Genomic DNA, 20,614 nt, shown 5'->3' with positions numbered 1-20,614 from the left:
GATGAGCGGATCTAAATTGCTCCGGTTCGAAAATATCGTAGATACGGGGCTGATGCACAGAGCAGTCTGAATTGTAATGGGGAAGTGGGTAAGTCTCCACGTGACCTGTATTTACGTTTAGTGATTTCGCTATTTCCTCTTCGTTTATTGCTTTCACATTAAATGAAAACAAAACGAATTTCTTTGGCCGAGAGCTACCAAATGAATTAAAATACGTTCGTATAATTACAGAAAGCTAAAATATGTTGTTTCAGGTTTTATTTCCACCTTTCTGACAGTCAAGCATCAATCGACTTGCAGAACAATGAAGTTATTTTTGTCGGTTTGCTAAAGAGATTTGGCTTTTATTAATCTTTTGCGCTGAGGCAGTCAGTTTATTTGAAACGAAGTGTTTAATTTCACCTGTTGGCTAGTTTCAACTGTTCGCTGCATTTCAAGTGCACGTTTTCCATCTTATGGCTCGTATGGCATTATGCCATAATAAAGATCCAAACATGAGATAATACAGTACTGGTACTCCAGAAAATTGTGCACTTTAAGCTGAATTATGCATTTTAGTATGGTTCACGAAATTCTGATGCTCTTGAAGTCTTGTTTCTTTTATGACATAATGCAAGATCTTGTAATGTTTTACACGTACGAACATGCGGGCTTCCTACGTCTACGTAGCGGCGCAGGCGCTCTCTGGCGACTGCTGAAACGTACCAATTTCTAACAGATCACGGGAAAATATTGCGAATGGTGATTTGAAAAGTGTTACTTTCAAATTAAATTTCCGTGCGAGAATGTAGGATGAATTTCTTAAATCGCAGAACGTTTGACTCTCATTTAAAAATCAACTCTTAAGGAAGACCATCTAGAAGAATTTCGAGCCCAGATCAGACGTTTTATGTCGTTATTAAAAATTTTACGGGCACATTTGTGCGATGTATCTTAAAGTGTAACACGCGCAAAAAGATCATCATCATATGTGGAAGCTTAGATTCTCTTGCAGCTTATTAATCTTCGAGACCAATATTATTTCTGATAGCTTTGTTTTTCTTATAGCAACCTTATGTTTATTAATTTAAACCATTAACTTCTCTTTTTTGTGTGTTCGCGCTACTAAAGATTGACCTTTGCTATTGGTTGACTACGTCACGTGTCCTATGCTGTCATCGGCTGGCGAGGTCACGTGACATGAGCTATGACTGGCTTACAAAAGTGCGTTGTAATCTCGACTTCATTGCTTTGTAAAGTAACATGCTGTGTTTGGTGGAATTCGAATTTATACCTCCGTAACACGAAAAAATGCAGCGTACATGTTGCTGCACATCAAAGATCTTTCCAAAACGTGTTTTTTTCCCCCCTGGGTTTCGTTTTCTAATGTGCCGGCAAATTCTACATCTGTGTAGAAAACCATAAACATTCTAAGTATTAATAAGTTTTACAGTGCCGAGGAAAAGTATACTGTCACTTAACACGGAAAATGTGTAATTTCACCCGGGAGAAAGTGCATTTTCAACGGGGAATCAAATCATACCATTTAAGGCACAGATAAAAATGAATAAAAATACACATGAATAGCATATTAAAAAGATACACAAAGAAAACATATACACTCCTGGAAATTGAAATAAGAACACCGTGAATTCATTGTCCCAGGAAGGGGAAACTTTATTGACACATTCCTGGGGTCAGATACATCACATGATCACACTGACAGAACCACAGGTACATAGACACAGGCAACAGAGCATGCACAATGTCGGCACTAGTACAGTGTATATCCACCTTTCGCAGCAATGCAGGCTGCTATTCTCCCATGGAGACAATCGTAGAGATGCTGGATGTAGTCCTGTGGAACGGCTTGCCATGCCATTTCCACCTGGCGCCTCAGTTGGACCAGCGTTCGTGCCGGACGTGCAGACCGCGTGAGACGACGCTTCATCCAGTCCCAAACATGCTCAATGGGGGACAGATCCGGAGATCTTGCTGGCCAGGGTAGTTGACTTACACCTTCTAGAGCACGTTGGGTGGCACGGGATACATGCGGACGTGCATTGTCCTGTTGGAACAGCAAGTTCCCTTGCCGGTCTAGGAATGGTAGAACAATGGGTTCGATGACGGTTTGGATGTACCGTGCACTATTCAGTGCCCCTCGACGATCACCAGTGGTGTACGGCCAGTGTAGGAGATCGCTCCCCACACCATGATGCCGGGTGTTGGCCCTGTGTGCCTCGGTCGTATGCAGTCCTGATTGTGGCGCTCACCTGCACGGCGCCAAACACGCATACGACCATCATTGGCACCAAGGCAGAAGCGACTCTCATCGCTGAAGACGACCGGTCTCCATTCGTCCCTCCATTCACGCCTGTCGCGACACCACTGGAGGCGGGCTGCACGATGTTGGGGCGTGAGCGGAAGACGGCCTAACGGTGTGCGGGACCGTAGCCCAGCTTCATGGAGACGGTTGCGAATGGTCCTCGCCGATACCCCAGGAGCAACAGTGTCCCTAATTTGCTGGGAAGTGGCGGTGCGGTCCCCTACGGCACTGCGTAGGATCCTACGGTCTTGGCGTGCATCCGTGCGTCGCTGCGGTCCGGTCCCAGGTCGACGGGCACGTGCACCTTCCGCCGACCACTGGCGACAACATCGATGTACTGTGGAGACCTCACGCCCCACGTGTTGAGCAATTCGTCGGTACGTCCACCCGGCCTCCCGCATGCCCACTATACGCCCTCGCTCAAAGTCCGTCAACTGCACATACGGTTCACGTCCACGCTGTCGCGGCATGCTACCAGTGTTAAAGACTGCGATGGAGCTCCGTATGCCACGGCAAACTGGCTGACACTGACGGCGGCGGTGCACAAATGCTGCGCAGCTAGCGCCATTCGACGGCCAACACCGCGGTTCCTGGTGTGTCCGCTGTGCCGTGCGTGTGATCATTGCTTGTACAGCCCTCTCGCAGTGTCCGGAGCAAGTATGGTGGGTCTGACACACCGGTGTCAATGTGTTCTGTTTTCCATTTCCAGGAGTGTATGTGCTTATTAAAGAGCCGTCTTCCCACTGAAAATTTCATTTCATTGAATACATTTAACTTACAAGAGCTGTCTTCCCACCGAACATTTCATTTCATTGAATACCTTTTACTTACAAAAAAGAAGAACAAAATGGAATTACTTTGGCTTTCAAGTGTATGAGTGCATAACAGTGCCTAAACCCAAAAAAAAACTAGATACTTTTGTAACATGAAATTTCAAGCTCTACGACTCTGATAACGTGACTTTTTTCATTTGTAGTAGCTATATTTGAGTTACAGGAATTGGAGCTGATTCTCTGGCCAAGGTGGTAAAAATGGACGAACTTGGACAACTGACTGCGGCCAGATAGCTACACCGATTTTGATATCCAAGTAGGCATTCGACACAAAAATTTAATGCTCTTCATTTTGGTAACAGCAAAATTTTCTGTAGGTTGCATAGTTTCCAAATAATAGATGAAAACCTGAAAAAAGTGCCAATTTCTCTCTCTCTCTTTTTTGCCACAAAAATTGTCCTGAAGGTTTTTGAGGTCGAAAACTTAGATTCAACATACTCTCAACTATATGCACAGGTTAAAAAAATTAAATCCTCTACATCTTTTTTGCAAGCAAAAAGTACCTCATTACTGGACTAATACACATCCCTGGCAAAGAGAAACAACTGAAAGGGTTGAAAACAAATGTCACCAAGTCTGGATGGAACCCCAGTTCAATTTTACAAAGAGTACACTATGTCATTAGCCCCTTACTTAGTCTGCATTTATCACAAATCTCTTGGCCAGCAGAAAGTGCCAAGTGACGAAAAAACTGCAGGTGACTTCTGTATATGAGAAGAGTAAAAGAACAGACCCACAAAATTACAGATCAATATCCACATTGGTGAGCTCCAGAATTCTAGATCATATTCTGAGTCTGAATATAATAAATTTTCCAGAGACTGAAACAAAGGAAGCATCACTTGTGCGGAACCCAGCTTGCTCTTTTCTCACATGATATACTACGAACTGTGGATGAAGGGCAAAAGACAGATTCCATAAAAAGCATTCAACACATTATCCTACTGCAGACTGTTAACGGAGGTATGAGCATACAGAATAGGTCCCAGACACGTGAATGGCTCAAAGACCACTTAAGTAATATAACCCAGTATGTTGTCCTCGACGGTGAGCATCCATCGGAGGCAGGAGTAGCATCAAGAGTGCCCCAGGGATGTGTGATAGGACTGTTGCTGTTTTCTATATACATAAATGATGTGGCAGACAGTGTGGGCAGCAATCTGCAGTTGTTCATTGATGATTCTGTGATGTACAAAAATGTGTCAAAGATAAGTGACTGTAGGTTGATATACGATGACAACGACAAAATTTCAGTTTGGTGTGATCAATGGTAGCTGGATCTTAATGTAAAAAAATGTGAGTTAATGCGGATGAGTAGGATAAACAAACCCGAAACATTTGGATATAGCATTATTAGTGTCTGCTTGACTCAGTCACGTCATTTCAAAATCTGGGCATAATGTTGTGAAGCGATATGAAATGAAATCACGATTGTGGTTTGGAAGGCGAATGGCCAACCGTGGTTTATTGGGAGAATTTTAGGAAAGTGTACTTCATCTGTAAAGGAGGTTGCATACAGGATACAAGTGTGACCTAGTCTTGAGTACTGCTTGAATGTTTGGAATCCGCACCAAGTCAGATTGATAGAAGACATTGAAGCAATTCAGAGGCGAGCTGCTAGATTTGTTACCAATAGATTCGATCAGCATGTTAGTGTTATGCTTAAGTGAGAATCCCTGGAGGGAAGAAGACATTCATTTCGAGGAACACTACTGAGAATGTTTAGAGAACTGGCATTTGAAGCTGCTGCCACACAATTCTACTGACATCAACATACATTGCGCATAGGGTCCACAAAGAGAATACACGAGAAATTTAGGCTCATATGGAGGAATATAGACAGTCATTTTTCCTTCACTCTATCTGCAAGTGGAACAGGAAATGAAATACATGGTACCCTCCACCAAGGACCGTACAATGGCTTGCCGAGTGTGTATATGGATGAAAATGTAGAATGGATGTCATAAGACCTCGTCTACTCCAATATCTCCTTGATCACTCACAGCTGAGCATATTACATCAAAAGTAGCTGGTTCTGTATGTAAGCTCTAAGAACACAGAACAGCATACTTTTCTTGCTGTATTCAATTATATGTAAGTTCAATTTGACCCTGAAGTACATACATCTTTTTTAAGGACAGATATGTTCTGTCCCACTGAGTTACTCTAGTTATTCCTTTCTCAGAAAATCATATGGGATCATCCCTTGACAATTGTTACTAAACATTTGGTGTGTAAACTGTGCAATCTAGAACTGATGAGTGAACACACTGGCATATAGTTTTACACCATTAGCAGTTGCTGCCAAATAGTTTGGGAATCCCAAAAATAAGAAGTATAAATAAAGAAATCACAATGATTTATAGATCAGCATAAAACTTATTATTGTTACAAGTAATAAATTAAATTAAAAACATCCATTTCATAAAAATAACAATTTTGTTTGTTTTTGTTTCACTAGAATGCAAATAGACAAAATCTTGAATCTTAGCAAAGTGTCACAAAAACAATGTTGAACACATTAATTATATACACTGGACCACATTTTTATTTTGCAGCTACAGCATTTTTTTTTACAAATAGTTTCTCTTCAAGCTTTCTTTTTAGGTTTAACAAATGTTCTTGTTCTCTTTATTCTTCTACGACTAATCTCCAATTTATGTAGCTCTGACTGAATTTCTGAAAATATTTCCCTCTGTTCTTCTTCTGGTATAGTTGCCCTAAAAGTAAGTTAAGCACATGTTTTAAAATCTCACCAAAGGAGTCAAAAGTACTCCCACCACTTTTTAACTTTTTTTTTAAGAAAATGCTCAATATTTTCAAAATAACTACTTTTGACGTACCTGTATTGTTTCATCAGATCATACTTTTCCCAGGGTGTAGCCAACTCTGCAGCACGCTTAATATGTTTCTCTGGTATATCAAGGCTCTCTACACCTTTTAAATCTTTTCTTTCCCAGCGATCATGCCATGGGCGTGGCTTTAATTTTACCTGTGAGTAAACAATATTTGTACTTAGTTTGTGAATTCAATAAATGTTTTTAGAGATTGATTACATTTTATTTGACTGTCTGCAAACTCAATTATCAGATACAAAGTTGAATTACTAAATAACATTTTATTAATAATGAAGGCAACAATGGGAATACTCTGTATGGTAAATTTTAAATATTCATTGTGCCCTCTCTGTGTTGAAGGTGAGAAGCTCAGTCAGAAGTTAACAGCTTTTCCCAGCCGATATGATAATTTGATAGACGAAAGGAGTCACGAAGTTGTACTAATTTCTCTCAGATTGAGTCGTTTTATCTGTACCAAACTTATAACTCTTCTCCATGTTGTAAGTTAACACATATGCTGCAGGCTTAAGCATGAGCCATTAATCAATGAAGTTCAAACTTGTAAGTGTGCTTGTGCTACCAACCAAAATCATACTCAAGGAAAATGTTGTGTTCTATATTTGTGTAATACTGTGTAGTGTAACATATCACTTTGGTGAAGTGATGTGTTACACAGCTTTTACCTAACTGATGAATGATGATCTTCACAGTAAAAGCCACGTTTAAGTAACAAGTTAGTATATTATGCTGTTTAGAAGCTTGTTTTCTTACTGTGCACGTAATCTGGAGCTGGATAGACACAGCATATCTGCAAGCTGAGATGGTGATAGAAATCTCACATTGCATCACCATATCTGCTGTTTGGGTGGCTTACTCTGTGTTGTCTGCTCCTGCCATGCAGATATGGCGCACTTGATGAAAGAAGGATGTCAATGGCAATCACAATAATTTCATTGATATCTGGAGAGTCTTAAGAGTTCATTTGCCAGCTGTCTTTCAAGATAAAAGAAATGTCACTTACTGTCAAATGAGATTATATTGAGCTAACAACAATGTAGGAAAAGAAAGATTGCAACATACCGTAAAGAAGACACATCACATTGTAGACAGGCACAATTAAAAGACACTCAACTCATAGCTTCCAGCCCCCCCCCCCCTTACACTACACGTCACACACACGACTGCTAACTCCAGCATCTAGGTCCGGTGAGCTAATGTACTGATACAGCTCATTTGTCTTAAATATATTATGAGATGTCTGAATACTGTCATGAAATGAGAACATTGTAATGAATCGGTCAAAATATTGATATTAACAAAGAAGGCCTTATCATTATTTATTGGAAGATTAAGATCTTTGTCGGACCTTTTCCGCTTCCAGCACATAAGAAGTTACATATAGAGATGAAGTCTACAGTTATGAGGACGTACATGGTTACTCTGATGTTGCCATTCAAATATAGGAGGCCAGAATTATTAATTAATGGCAATTGGAAATTTATTCACAGGTACAGCATATTATGTCACGTAACCTATGCTGTACTTCAACTGGCGCAGTCACACTCTGATCATGTGACAAGCTTATAAGCATTATTTCAAACAATCTCGATAGCACCTCAGATTTATTCTCTATGCAAAGAAACTACAACTGAAACAGTGAGCAAATGCCCATCTTGGGTGAATAAGGAAAACTTTGGCTTTGAAAGCATCAAATCAATTATAAAACATTGAACAAGACCTTCAGATATTACTCATATGGAAAAAAAGGGAATCTCTCTGGAAATTTTAATAATACTCATTAGAAAACAAAATGCTCACTAGTTATGTAATCATATAGCAGTTCAGACAGAATTCAGGATTGTTTGGACAATCTACAATCATATGGTGTGTCAATACAGTTGCTCTGTTCAGTGTAATTTTTACAACTTTTCCTCATGGCTCACTTTTCCCCTTCAGCTGGTTTCTGCTTTTGCACACTGTGTGTGTTATGACATGTCTTTCTCAAATATCTTGGAATTTCCATTGGAGGAAGTACTCCCTTTATTATCTTTATTCTGTAATCATACAGCATCATTTTACCTCCCCTCCCCTCCTCCTCCTCTGAGTATTTGTTGTACAGATAATGTGATTTCAAAAACAGCAAGTCATTTACATATAAGACCAGCAGATGATCCTCCATTCACATAAATAATACAACCATATCTGGTCCTTCCTATCAGTCCCACACATATTCATGTAGTACTGGCAGCAGTTTCAAAATCAGTATTTGCAGCAGTTTCAAGACCATTTGCTACTGTGAATTTGACACCTGTACCATTGTACATTCTAAGAGAAAAAAATAATGGTGTACCATTACAGAAATATCCAAATGCGATGGAAACTGGTAGAAGTGATGAACTTGTACAGGCAAACAAATGATTACAATTTCAGAAAAATTGGGTTATTTATTCAAGAGAAAGAGTTTCACAATCTGAGCAAGTCAATAACACATTGGTCCACCTCTGGCCCTTATGCAAGCAGTTATTCGGCTCAGCATTGATTGACAGAGTTGCTGGATGTCCTCCTGAGGGAAATTGTGCCTAATTATGTTCAACTGGTGCATTAAGAACATCAAAATCTCACACTGCTCCAAATGTTCTCAATTGGGCAGAGACCCAGCGACCTTGCTGGCCGAAGAAGGGTTTGACAAGCAGTAGAAACTCACTCTCTGTGTGGCTGAGCATTATTTATATCTACATCCATACTCCACAAGCCACCTGATGGTGTGGGGTGGAGGGTAGCTTGAGTACCCCTATCAATTCTCCCTTCTATTCCAGTCTCATATTGTTCGTGGAAAGAAAGTTGTCGGTATGCCTCTGTGTGCGCTCTAATCTCTCTGATTTTATCCTCATGGTCTCTTCGCGAGATAGACGTAGGAGGGGGCAATATACTGCTTGACTCCTCGGTGAAGATATGTCCTCGAAACTTCAACAAAAGCCCATACCGAGCTGCTGAGCGTCATCTGCGTAACGCTTTCATGATTACTAAATGATCCTGTAAGAAGCACGCTGCTCTCCATTGGATCTTCTCTATCACTGATTCCGTAACCGCTTTATTATCACTGATTCCCTGTTCTGCGTTAACTGTTTCAGATAGTTCAGGTCTGCTTGTCACCAGGAGGTCTAATATGTTATCGCCACGAGTCGGTTCTCTGTTTAACTGCTCAAGGTAGTTTTCAGATAAAGCACTAAAACAATTGCACTGGTTTCTTTGTCCCTGCCACCCGTTATAAATGTTTGAGTCTTGCTGAAATGTAAATACAGGATGACTTCCCATGAAATGCAACAAAAAAGGGCATAGGATATCGTCGACATATCGCTGTGCTGTAAGGGTGCTACTACGAAAACAAATGATACCCCAGACAATCTCTCCTGGTTGATGGGCGACTCCAGACACATCTCCACTAGTCATAGGGGCTCAATTCCAAGCGGGACTGATCACTGTCGACAATCCTGCTCCAGTCATTCAGATTACAGGGCAAAGACGTGTCTGGAGATGCCCTGGAAGCGGTGGGATACCAACCTGACTTTCGCCTGCCACATGGCCTGACAACCATCAGTGATGGCCTGGGGTGCCATTTTTTTTTATAACAGGACCCCTATGTTTGTAATCTGTGGCACCCTTACAGCACAGTTGTACACTGACAATATTCTACACCCTATTTTGTTGTCCTTTATGGCAAGCCATCCTGGACGTACATTTCAGCAAGATAATGTCTGCCCGCATACTGACAGTTTCTACTGCTTATCTTTGTGCTTACCATACCTTACCTTGACCAGTAATGTTGCTGGACTCTCTCCCAACCTGAGAATGTCTGGAGGATTATGGGGAGGAATCTCCAACCAGCTCTGGACTTTGATGCTCTAACGCACCAGTTGGACAGAGTATTGCATACTCTGTGTGTGTGTGTGTGTGTGTGTGTGTGTGTGTGTGTGTGTGTGCGCGTGCGTGTGTGTACGCATGTGGATGTCGATGTGCGTGGGGTGGGGGTGGGGGCCTTGGGGTGCTCAACATCAAGGTTATCAGTCCCCTTATACATATTACAAAAAACAAATATGGAAAAAATGACTAGAATCACTCATCGTAGATGCCTCGAGACAATGGACAAAGGATGAAATATTCTATGCATGGGATTAAAACATAAGAAGAGCTAAAAGAAAGACACAGGGAAATGTTACTGGCTGACCACTTAACAAGAAACGTGGTGAGCCAATCACCCTGTCGATAAATTAAGACCATGTCCCTAAGATCTGCACAAACAAGTTGGAGAGATCACAATACCTTATAACTCTAACTGCATTCATTTCAAAAGAGAACAGATCTGCCGGCAAATTTGCTGTTGCTCTCTGGTCCAAAAATAAAACACTGTCTAGTAAAATGTGGTGTACAGTGATCTGTACACCACAAGTACGACATATTGGAGGGTCATTGCACTGGAGCAAGAAGCCATGCATCACAGGACTGTCGCCTGCACAAAGATAAGTAAGGAGGACCTCGTCGCATTGATGAGGCTGGAAGGAAGTACGCCATGGCCGCGCATTGTGGACTTAACAGGACGGGGCTTAGTGTCTATCACTTCCAACCACTCGTCATCCCATCAGCGCATGACTTTGTACCTCAAGAGCAAGGTGATAGCATGTAGAGAGATGGTACATTGAACTAGCTGAGGAGCACTACATGCCTCCTTGGCTGATAGATCCACCCTTTCGTTCCATGCAGTACCCATGCGTCCTGACACCCGGAGGTGGACCAACACATACTTGACTTGCACACTTTGTGAAGCTCTTTCTCCTGAATAAATCACCCATTTTTTCTGAAATTATAATCATTTGTTTGTCCATACATGTACATCATATTTACTCATTTCCATTCCATTTGGATAATTCCTTCATTGCATATTCTTTGTTTTGTCTTAGAGTATATTATGAAAATTTTTGTAAATTTAACTAACCTCTTTGTCTATCCTCCCATTTTTGAATCATGATGCATTGCTAATAGGAAGCAATTGTATTTCCTTTACTCAGTTTTCAGATACAACTTCTTTATGAATATTCCTCCTATTTAACCTTAGGGTCAACTTATTAAGATTTCAGCTAACAATAAGCTATTGAAATAACTGCCCAGTAGGTGTGATGACGGACATGCAACTTCTCTGCCAACAAATGTAAAACTACCTTTTCAATACGAGATTTTTCCATCCCTTATACACAGGTCATTAAGTTATATAACCATCCAGATTGTTAAGCATATACATTTTGATGCCATACTTATTCCTTTTGTTTTGTGTACACTGTCTACAGGACAATCTCCCCCTCCAAAGACTAACTGATTTACATATAAATAGGTCTCTTACTGGGTATTGCATTTGTCACATTCTGTTGTTAAAATAATTTAATACAGGGTGTACATTAAGTCCGGGAACACTTTCAATTATTTATTGCACAACAACTAAACATTGTACAGATGTCATACACATTGCATTTTGAAGAGAAACTCTGAAAATTTTTTTTCCCCCATAACATTCGATATGCGAACCCGGCAGTTGTCAATATAGTAATCGAGTTCTTGCCATACCCATCCCAGCACGGCATCATCGACTGTGGCAGTCACTTCCTGTATTCCCTCCCGAAGCACATGGTAGAGGTGGTACGTACACCAGATATTTAATGTGTTCCCACAGTAAAAAGTCACACGGAGTGAGATCTGGTGATCAGGGAGGCCATTTCATGAAACAGCTGTCCCCTTCTGCAGCATGGCCAATCCATCAATACGGCAGCTCTGTGTTCAGTTACCCACGAACTTCACGATGAAAACGGGGCGGAACCCCATCCTACTGAAAGATGAACAGAGAGTCCAACTGCATTTGAGGCATCAGCCATTTCTGCAACATGTCCAAGTAGGAATATCCAGTGACAGTGCTCTTGGCGAAGAAGAATGGCCCGTTTTTGATGTGACAAGACACAAAAATTTACCTCTGGGGAATCACGCTCAAATTCAATGCAGTCATGTGAATGCTTTGTATCCCAGATTCGACAATAATGCCTGTTCACTTTTCCATTAGTGTGAAAAGTGGCTTCGTCGCTAAAAATTAAGCGATCAACAATGCCACCCCCATCCTCATTCAACTGTTGCAACTGCAAACAAAACTCAAAATGCTTGTCTTTGTCGTCATCATTGAGCTTCTACACTAGCTCCAATTTGAATGGTTTCATTGATAGCTTCTGTCGCAGGACTTTCCACACTGTCATTGGAGCCATTGCGAGTTCAGGGGATGCACAACGCACCGATTTCTTTGGACTCCTTATGAATGTCTCTCGTATGTGCTCCACATTCACTTCACTCACACTGGGATGTCCACTTCTCTTTGCCGAACACAAGCAATCCGTCATAATGAATTTGTTGTGCCAGTGGTAAATGGCCTTCCTTGTTGGTGGCTTCTTACTGTACTTGGTTTTAAACGTCAGTTGAACAGCTGTAGCACACTTGTTTTTGTCAAACTCCAGCACACAGAAAGCTCGTTCCGCACCTGAACTTGCCATGTTTTTGACTAGCACTGACTATCGGCAAATTACCAAACTATGCTGTGGCAGTATACACGGGGGAAAAAAAGGAAAAAAAAAAACTGTCGGGGTCTCTCTTCAAAATAACATATGTATGATACCTGTACAATGTTTGGTTCTTGTGCAATAAATAATTGAAAGTGTGCCTCGACTTATGCACATCCTGTATACATCATATTTTGTGAGATAGGGCATCTAGTTTTGGGTGTCACGGCTGTGGATTTATATCAAAATGCATTCGGTGTGAGATGATCTGTTTTTGCTCAAGCTCTCACTATTCCCCTATTTTGAACCAGAGTATCTTCCAGTATTGGTAGCCTTGTAATTGGACAGATTTTTTGTTAATGATATGTAATGAAATTACTAATACAAGTATTCCATATAAACCAACAGGTTTCCAGTTACAAATCCTAGACCTGTCTTTTATATTATCACTCAGAAATATACTCATAGTGATGTTTGTTTTATCAATGAGACTTGCTGCTAGTGCGAGCACGTACATTTGAGTGTCTGTGTGGATGTGTGTTCTCTTACTAGGAGAAGAGCAAGAGCTCAAAAGCTATACAGTGTTAGTTGTTCTCTATTACATGTTTCTGTGTGCCACTCACCAGTTGTCTATAGGTATTTTACGTACTTTTCCATCCAGGAAAATACATTACTGTTATACAATAGAGTACATCTATAAGTATTAGGCTAGAGAAATCTATTGTTGCATTGCTACTTGGATGAATTGAGAAAACAGTTATTTTATAAATGGATGATACCGCATCTCATGTAGTTAATCATGCCAAGCCTCACCAGATGTATTGCTTTCTGTCATTGTGGATTCTTTATCATAAATTCATCATCACCATGTGTATCTTCCAATTCTGCACTGTCACAAGAAATATTTTAAAGCTTTGCTTCTACTTTATTATCACTAAAAATTTCTACATTCTCTAGAGCCTAGTTATTTGATATTTCTAAATTCAAAATTAGTATCTTTTGATGTGTTCAATAACTGATCAGAAGTGAATTTTTTGATCTTCCTACTCTTTTTACTGCTCCCGATATCAGCTGATCAGCTGCTATTTTGAACAATGTACACCAAAGACAACTACTTACAAGAAAGCAAAATTGTAGTTACAAAAAATGTTCCTGTAGACTTCACTGTTTGTACAAACACATGTTGACAGCTAGACTGAATAATAAACCTGTAGACATAAATGTGATTGCCACACTGCCCTATTGGTTGTAGAAATGCTTATAAGCATTAACAGCACTGGCTAGTTGATTATGTTGATGCTTATATGTGTCAGCTACAGCAAATTTGTTAGCTAGTGGTTCTACTTCATCAAAAAATGTGTGTTTCTCTGTACTTACAGAACAGCAAGGTTTGTCAACAGTGAGTGACTATTTTAATAAGAAATATAAAGGAAAAATGGTTGCCATCCTATAACTGCCTAACAGTGAGTTGGTGGCTGACAAGAACGGAGTGCAGTATTGTAGACATACTGGATGCAGCAACGAAGAATTTTTTTTTGTCACACATTCTTTAAAGGAAAATAAATTGAATACTGTATCAATCCAATTTTGATTAGTTTTAAAGAGGCACTTTTTATGACCTGTCAGTTATTTATTTATTAGGCCAGTTTATCCGACAAGAAAATTTATTGTCCTCATATCACTTAAAGAAACGTTGGTTCATATCATCTTGACAGAATACAAGAAATTTTGTAGACCTTGCCAGTAAAAATGGCTTAACAGTCTAGTTTCATGATAGTGACATAAAAATATACTTCAGGACACAAAACTTTGAAGATTACAAATGTGTAAAATTAAACCCAGTTTCTTAAAGTAACAAGTTCCTCTTTGTGGGGTGCAGTAAACATAAATGGCCGAGTACAGAGCTAGATGTAGTCCCTAATGCTGACAAGGAGTGCTGCACGTTGAGAACTGGAGGAGGGAGAGTCCACTCTTCTTTCTGAGACGAACAGAAGAATTCTAGGGAAATTCTGAGTTCAGGACTAAAATCTCATGCTAATGACAGGAAAATTACAGTACTGACCACATGCCTGTTCAATTCATGTCCACTTTCACCTTTTAACAGAAGATAAGTGAGCAGTTGACCGGTACGATGACAGCCTCTATCGTAGCCACAGTGTCCTCCAGTCACAATGATAACAACATTGACATACCCCTTCCAAATAGCTGTTGTTTTCTGATTATTCAATGTCTTTTGTTCCATCTGTTTAACAGAGGTTTTGCTCTACTCCTTCAGAGTTAACAACTCTGCTCTGATATTACATTTACTCTTTTTTATGCATAAAGTTGGATATGACATACACTCCAGAAATTAAGACCCTACGTACAACGGCTAAACAAACACTCAACAGAATGAAGAAGCTACTATGTGGAAAAATGGACAGGCAACTGTACAAAGTTTTGTGTGGAACGTGGTTTTGCACGACACAGAAATGTGGATATTAAGGAAGGAAGATGAAAATGACTGAGGCCTTTGGGGTGTGGGTATGGAGAAGGGTGGAGAAGATAAGCTGGACAGAAAGTATTAAGAAGGGTCGGTGAAAAAAGACAAATATTAGAGGAGATTTCAAAGAGAAAAAAAAGGACTGTTAAAGGCACTGTCTAAGAAGACAATACTGATGGATACTTTAGGTAGGACAGTGAAAAGATAAAGAGGGAAGAAAAAATATGAGTTGGTAGGTTAACTTCAAATGCGAAATGGTTATGTAATGACAGAAGAGAAAGATGGAGTGCCCAAATTATAGGAAGATCTGCCTAACAGACAGTATAATTTTTTTCCTCATTATCTTTAAATATCGCACTTCATCCATTTTAATTATGCTTATTCATGTGTTATGTTGACCTAAGACTTCCTTTGCATGCTGGTATCTTCTGTTTTCACCAATAACCCAGCATATTTTCTGGGTTATCCATGGCATTTAAACTTCTGCTATTACATATGGTATAGCCTGTCTCTAAACTGAACAGCAAGCAGCACTTGTAGTGGGAGATGACGATGTTGGATGTGGAGCACTCAGCAACATAAAAAAACTGCCATCATAAGGGGACAGCACATCGATGTACAACACTGTCCCTATATGCTGCTTTGTCAGTTGTGTCATTTCCCTGCATCCCTATGAGTCCACGTACACAGCAAGATCACCACTTCCTTGCCTCAGTGTTGGATTCACTTTAAGGTGTCGTGGATGATCTGAATCAACTGGTCAACTGGATACATTTGGTGGATCACTTGTAGTACACTGTGTGAGTCAAAACAGACAAGAAACATTGTCCTGTGATGCATCTGAATCTACTAAAATAGTTATCACAATGTCATATGAAACTGCATTATAATTTGTAAATTGTTCCAGAAACCTTATCAGGGAAAACAGCTAAAAAAATGTGTCCATTCCCTTGTTGGGATCTCCATCTATATAGACAACAATGAAACCATGGAACAAACTTAAAATCAAAGAAAACAGATTTGTAAAAATATAATTTGGAGTACATCTACATGACTATTGTGCAATTCACACTTAAGTGCCTGAAAGAGGGTTCATCAATCCACTTTCACACTATTTCTCTACCATTCCACTCACAAATAGTGTAGGGGGAAAATGAACCCTTACATCTTTCTGTGTGAACTACAACTATTCTTACTTTATTATAACGATCATTTCTCCCTATGTAGTGGATGCCAAGAAAATATTTTCACATGCACAGGAGAAATTTTGCAATAATATAAAACAAGCTGCCCCTTTGAACTTTTTCAATGTCTTGTGTCAATCCAGTCTTGTAACGATCCCATACTGTACAGCAGTGATCTAGCAGAGACAGACAAATGTAGTGTAGGCAGTCTCTTTTGTAGACCTGTTGCATCTTTACAGTGTCTTCAGTACACCTGTTGCACTTTGTAAGTGTTCTGCCAATAAAACACAGTCTTTGGTCCGCATTCGCAACAACGTATTCTATGGGATCATTCCGATTTAAGTTGTTTGTCATTGTAATTCCTAGGTATTAAGTTGAATTGACAGCCTTTATATCTGTGTGATTGATCACGTAACTGAAATGTAATGGATTTCTTTTAATACTCATGTGGATGACCTCACAAAAGTAAAAGTTTTCTCGCATTGTGCCAATGTTAAAATCATCTTGGGCCTCTGACAAGTGGCAATTTGTACCATCCCTGGCTGCATATTTGGAGATCAGATCTATGAGACAGCTGGTAGTGAGAACCCAAATGGATTGACCACATGGGGTCGATTCCTGGACAGCTGCTCCAAGTTTGCGTGCATCACTGCACCAAATGCCAATGACTGACGCAATACTAAGATTTTGAGGGCCTGTCGAGTCAGATGGAGATGCTGCCAAATCCACAGTGGTGATGGTTTACCAGCCTCTGCATGCAGTCTCTGAACTGGGCCAATAGAAATGCTCCTGTCGATACCTGAATGCTCTCGTGGTGGACATTTTCAACACATTGAGTTAGAAAGTACATGTTTATTCGAACCCACACAGCCATAATATAATTGTGAACCCACACATGCACTATAAAACTGCAGGAGGCAGGGCCTGTCAACTCTCCACGCCTTTCCACTGAGGCATTTTAAAATGTTCAATTATTTTATGCTAACTATTTGCAGGTCTTTCAGGTGCAGGAGCCAGGTTAGTTACATATCAAATAGTAGTCATAAAACAATTCAAACTCTCCTCAAAAGTTTGACAAGTATTGTTAAAACTGACACAAGTAGTCTTCTTTAGAGGAAACCTAAAACCATATTTATTAGTCCAAGTTTCCAATCTTCTGATGGTCAGCTGTGGGTGCCTCATTATTTTAGGACTGAAGAAAGAGTAGAAGACTGCATAATCACCCACAAACAAAGAACTTTTAAAAGGGCTTCTGACTGCAGAGGAGATGCTATTTAGCAATTGCAAAAATTCCCTGGAACAAATTGATCAGACAAAGCATCACCAACATGATAGTGGAAGCTCCTTTCCTCAAGGAAGGACTGAGTGAGTAGCAGCAGATGTCTACATGGGCCCCATTCATGAAGGCGGTGAAGGATGTTGTACCTCCAAGAGGAGCTGTACATCTTTTTAAGATCAAACAGCACACGGATTAAATGGTTGTGGTGTACGAAAGCCTCCTGCATGGCTGACTCCAATTGAATTAAGTTACCCAAAGCAAAATGGAGCACACGAACACACACTGCAGTGCCACAGGTGGCCTCAGAATTCGAGGAGCCAGATGAGTGACAGTTGACCAAGTGCTCGAAAGTCTCTTAACCAGACAGTTGGTAAGGACTGCTCTCTAATAATTGTTAGGATTGTTAGGATCCTTGCCTGGTTTCCATAAGGGAGTTACTATTGCCTCCTTCCAAGTGGCAGGGTACTATCCATCAAAGCAGATCTGATTGAAATACAAAAAAAAGTGTGCATTTGGCTCCAGGGCACAGATAACGGAGCATGGCATAACAAATCTGAACTAGTCCTAGAGCAGTGTCTCTGGCTACGGACAGAACTGATTGTAATTCCCATACAGAGACTGATGGATGACTAGATCTCCTCATTACTTGAGAAGAAGCGGAGCCTTCTCATCTCCACAGTTCTACAGAGTGATGAACTCAGGAGCTTATCCGCATACTGCAGAGATGGTAAAGAAAGTGTTCAACTAAAACCTGAGTCATGACGAAGGCCTGTCCATCAAGACCCCATTTCTCAACAAGGCTGTATTTCTAGGTGTATCACTCTGCCTAATATCCTCCTTATTGATTCCCAAACTCATGTAGTGGAAGTGGACTGATTAATGGAAGTTGTGAATTACTTCCAGGAGTTCCTCTTCCATTCTTTTATCACTTCTCTTACTTGTGCTCTCACAGGCCTGAAATCATGAAGATTTTCTGCAGTTGGACAGTGAATTTCTGCAAAGCTGTGTGCCTGGCTCTGATTGCCAAGTGACATTCTTTCCGCTAAGTAACATGCCGTCATCTGAGGGGATTTCTAGACTGGGGAATGGTATCACCAGCAGTTCAGTGGATCATACAGGTGATATGATCCATCTCCTGGGCACATTTCTGTGCGAAAAAAGCCCAGCTGACTTTATAATAATCAATTTGCCCATTGTTTCATCCATCCCCATGGTCTCCTGTCAATCACCAGATGAATATACACCAGAAAGTGGTCATTGGAATACAAATCTGTGGCCACTTCCCACTGGGCAGTCAGCAAGAACTGGAGAGCTAAAACAAAGGTTAATTGGGGAAGATGACCCTGTAGTTGTAGAAAAGTGTCATCTGACCAGAATTCCTTGAATGGATGAGGCACTCAATAATTCAGTCCCACAGGGCTTGTAGCTGAACCCTGCAGCACAATGTACACATTGAAGTCATCCATGAGGAGGAATGGGTGGGGGAGTACTTGTAAGAACTCTGTCAGTGCACCAGCATCCAGTGGATAGTGAGGTAGGAGGTATAACACTCAGTGATCATAACAAGCATGAGGATTTCCACTGCAACTTCTTGTATGGCAGTGAAAAGAGGGACACAAGAGGGGAGTGGTATCTGTCATTGACAAAAGCAGCCACCCCAACTTTAGTCGTGTCTCCAGTACTATCATCCTTCCTGCTGGGGTGGTAGCCCCTTAAGGCAGCTGTGTTGACTTTAAAATGAGTTTCTTATAGGCAAATGCAGAATGGTCTCTCCTGGACCAGCAGCTGCAGTCCTTCCGAATGTGAACTGTATCCATTTAAGTTCCACTGCAATACAGAAATCTGAATGGGAGACAAAGGTTAGCAATGGTTGTCCTTGACTTTCTCCCTCAGCACCAGTAACTTACCTGAGAGGTCAGGGGAAACATTAGACAGTGCCTAGCTCTCTTGTTCGTCTGTTTGGATAGCAATATCGATGACAGTAAAATCACAACTGGAAAGGGAGAGTGCTGATGGATTTGATGGTTTAACTGCCACTTTCTGTGATTTTGAATGACTTATTGTTTTGCATTTTTCCTTACTTATAAGAAGAGTTGGCTGCATATTTAAAGCTTAGTGGTTCTCTGATGATGTGCAGTGATTTGTCACTGAGGTTCCAAATCCTTCTCTGAAGCCTTTCAAATGGTTATATGTCAAGTACATTTTCCCCCCTGCAGGTACATTGACAATTGCATGTATTCATACTTGAATCTGTGATTGGGGTCTTTGTGGAAGCATCACTTTTGGTGACTGGCTTCTTAAGGGTCCATGCAAAAGTAGTAACAAATGCTAGACATTGTATGGCTTTAAAAACTTCTTTTAGCTTTACCTTTCAACTCGTGAATTTACCTTTCCATGTTATAAACTACACACTTTCTGCTCCATGCTGGTTGATCCCCAAAGCAGGTTATGCAGTTCATAGGAAATACACAAAAAGCTGCCTTATTCATGAACTGGACTTCCACATTTTCCAAATGTAGTATACCTGTTACTTGCCATGGTGGTATGACCAAATCACTGGTACTTCAAGCACTGCATTAGGTTGAGAACAAAGGATCAAACCTTAACATGGGTATAGTTGGCAAGAACATGTTTAGGTAATTCTGGTTGAAGGTTAAAATAAATGCTGCAGTTTTTCCAATGTGTCGTTGACTTTCCTCATATAATTCTACACTTTCATGACATCCATGTTTCTCCATTCTTCACATGATTCCTCAGGGCCTATCTCCATTATATCATACCATGTAACCATGCCTTCACAGAAGTTAAAGGTGTTATGCATTTCAGCCACGAAAAGGTATTCACATATGGCCTTGCATCCTGGAAGCTCAAATACTTGGTGTGACGAAGCAGTTTCAATTAGAAGTATTCCATTACATAGCTGCTTAACACTTAACACATGGCAGCACCCTATAGCCCCAAGTGAATATAGATATAAAGGTTCCCTCTGCTCTGTTGAGTTGACTGCAATGAAAGTGCTATGGTAGACCAGTGCCCTTTTACTTGCATGGACTGGCCATCCAAGCCCTCTTTTTTGGGTGGGTGTAGGTACTACCTGACAGTTCACATCC

The 20,614-nt window shown here is 40.6% G+C and overlaps 1 protein-coding gene across 1 annotated transcript in view; it reads right to left on the bottom strand.

Moving 5' to 3' along the window:
- Positions 1-5,663: 5,663 nt before the first annotated feature.
- The window catches only part of LOC126239920 (39S ribosomal protein L19, mitochondrial), an 81,960-nt gene continuing 67,009 nt past the window's right edge, over positions 5,664-20,614 (bottom strand). The window contains exons 5-6 of the mRNA XM_049947895.1: positions 5,982-6,130; positions 5,664-5,858 (exon numbers count right to left, since the gene is read on the bottom strand). Coding sequence (XP_049803852.1) covers positions 5,729-5,858; positions 5,982-6,130 — 279 coding nt within the window. The 3' untranslated portion in view covers positions 5,664-5,728. The remainder of the gene's footprint in view (positions 5,859-5,981; positions 6,131-20,614) is intronic.

Source organism: Schistocerca nitens, chromosome 1, assembly GCF_023898315.1.
Source record: "Schistocerca nitens isolate TAMUIC-IGC-003100 chromosome 1, iqSchNite1.1, whole genome shotgun sequence".
In the NCBI taxonomy this organism is placed as follows: Eukaryota; Metazoa; Arthropoda; class Insecta; order Orthoptera; family Acrididae; genus Schistocerca; species Schistocerca nitens.
This window is presented reverse-complemented; position numbering and strand designations above follow the sequence as displayed.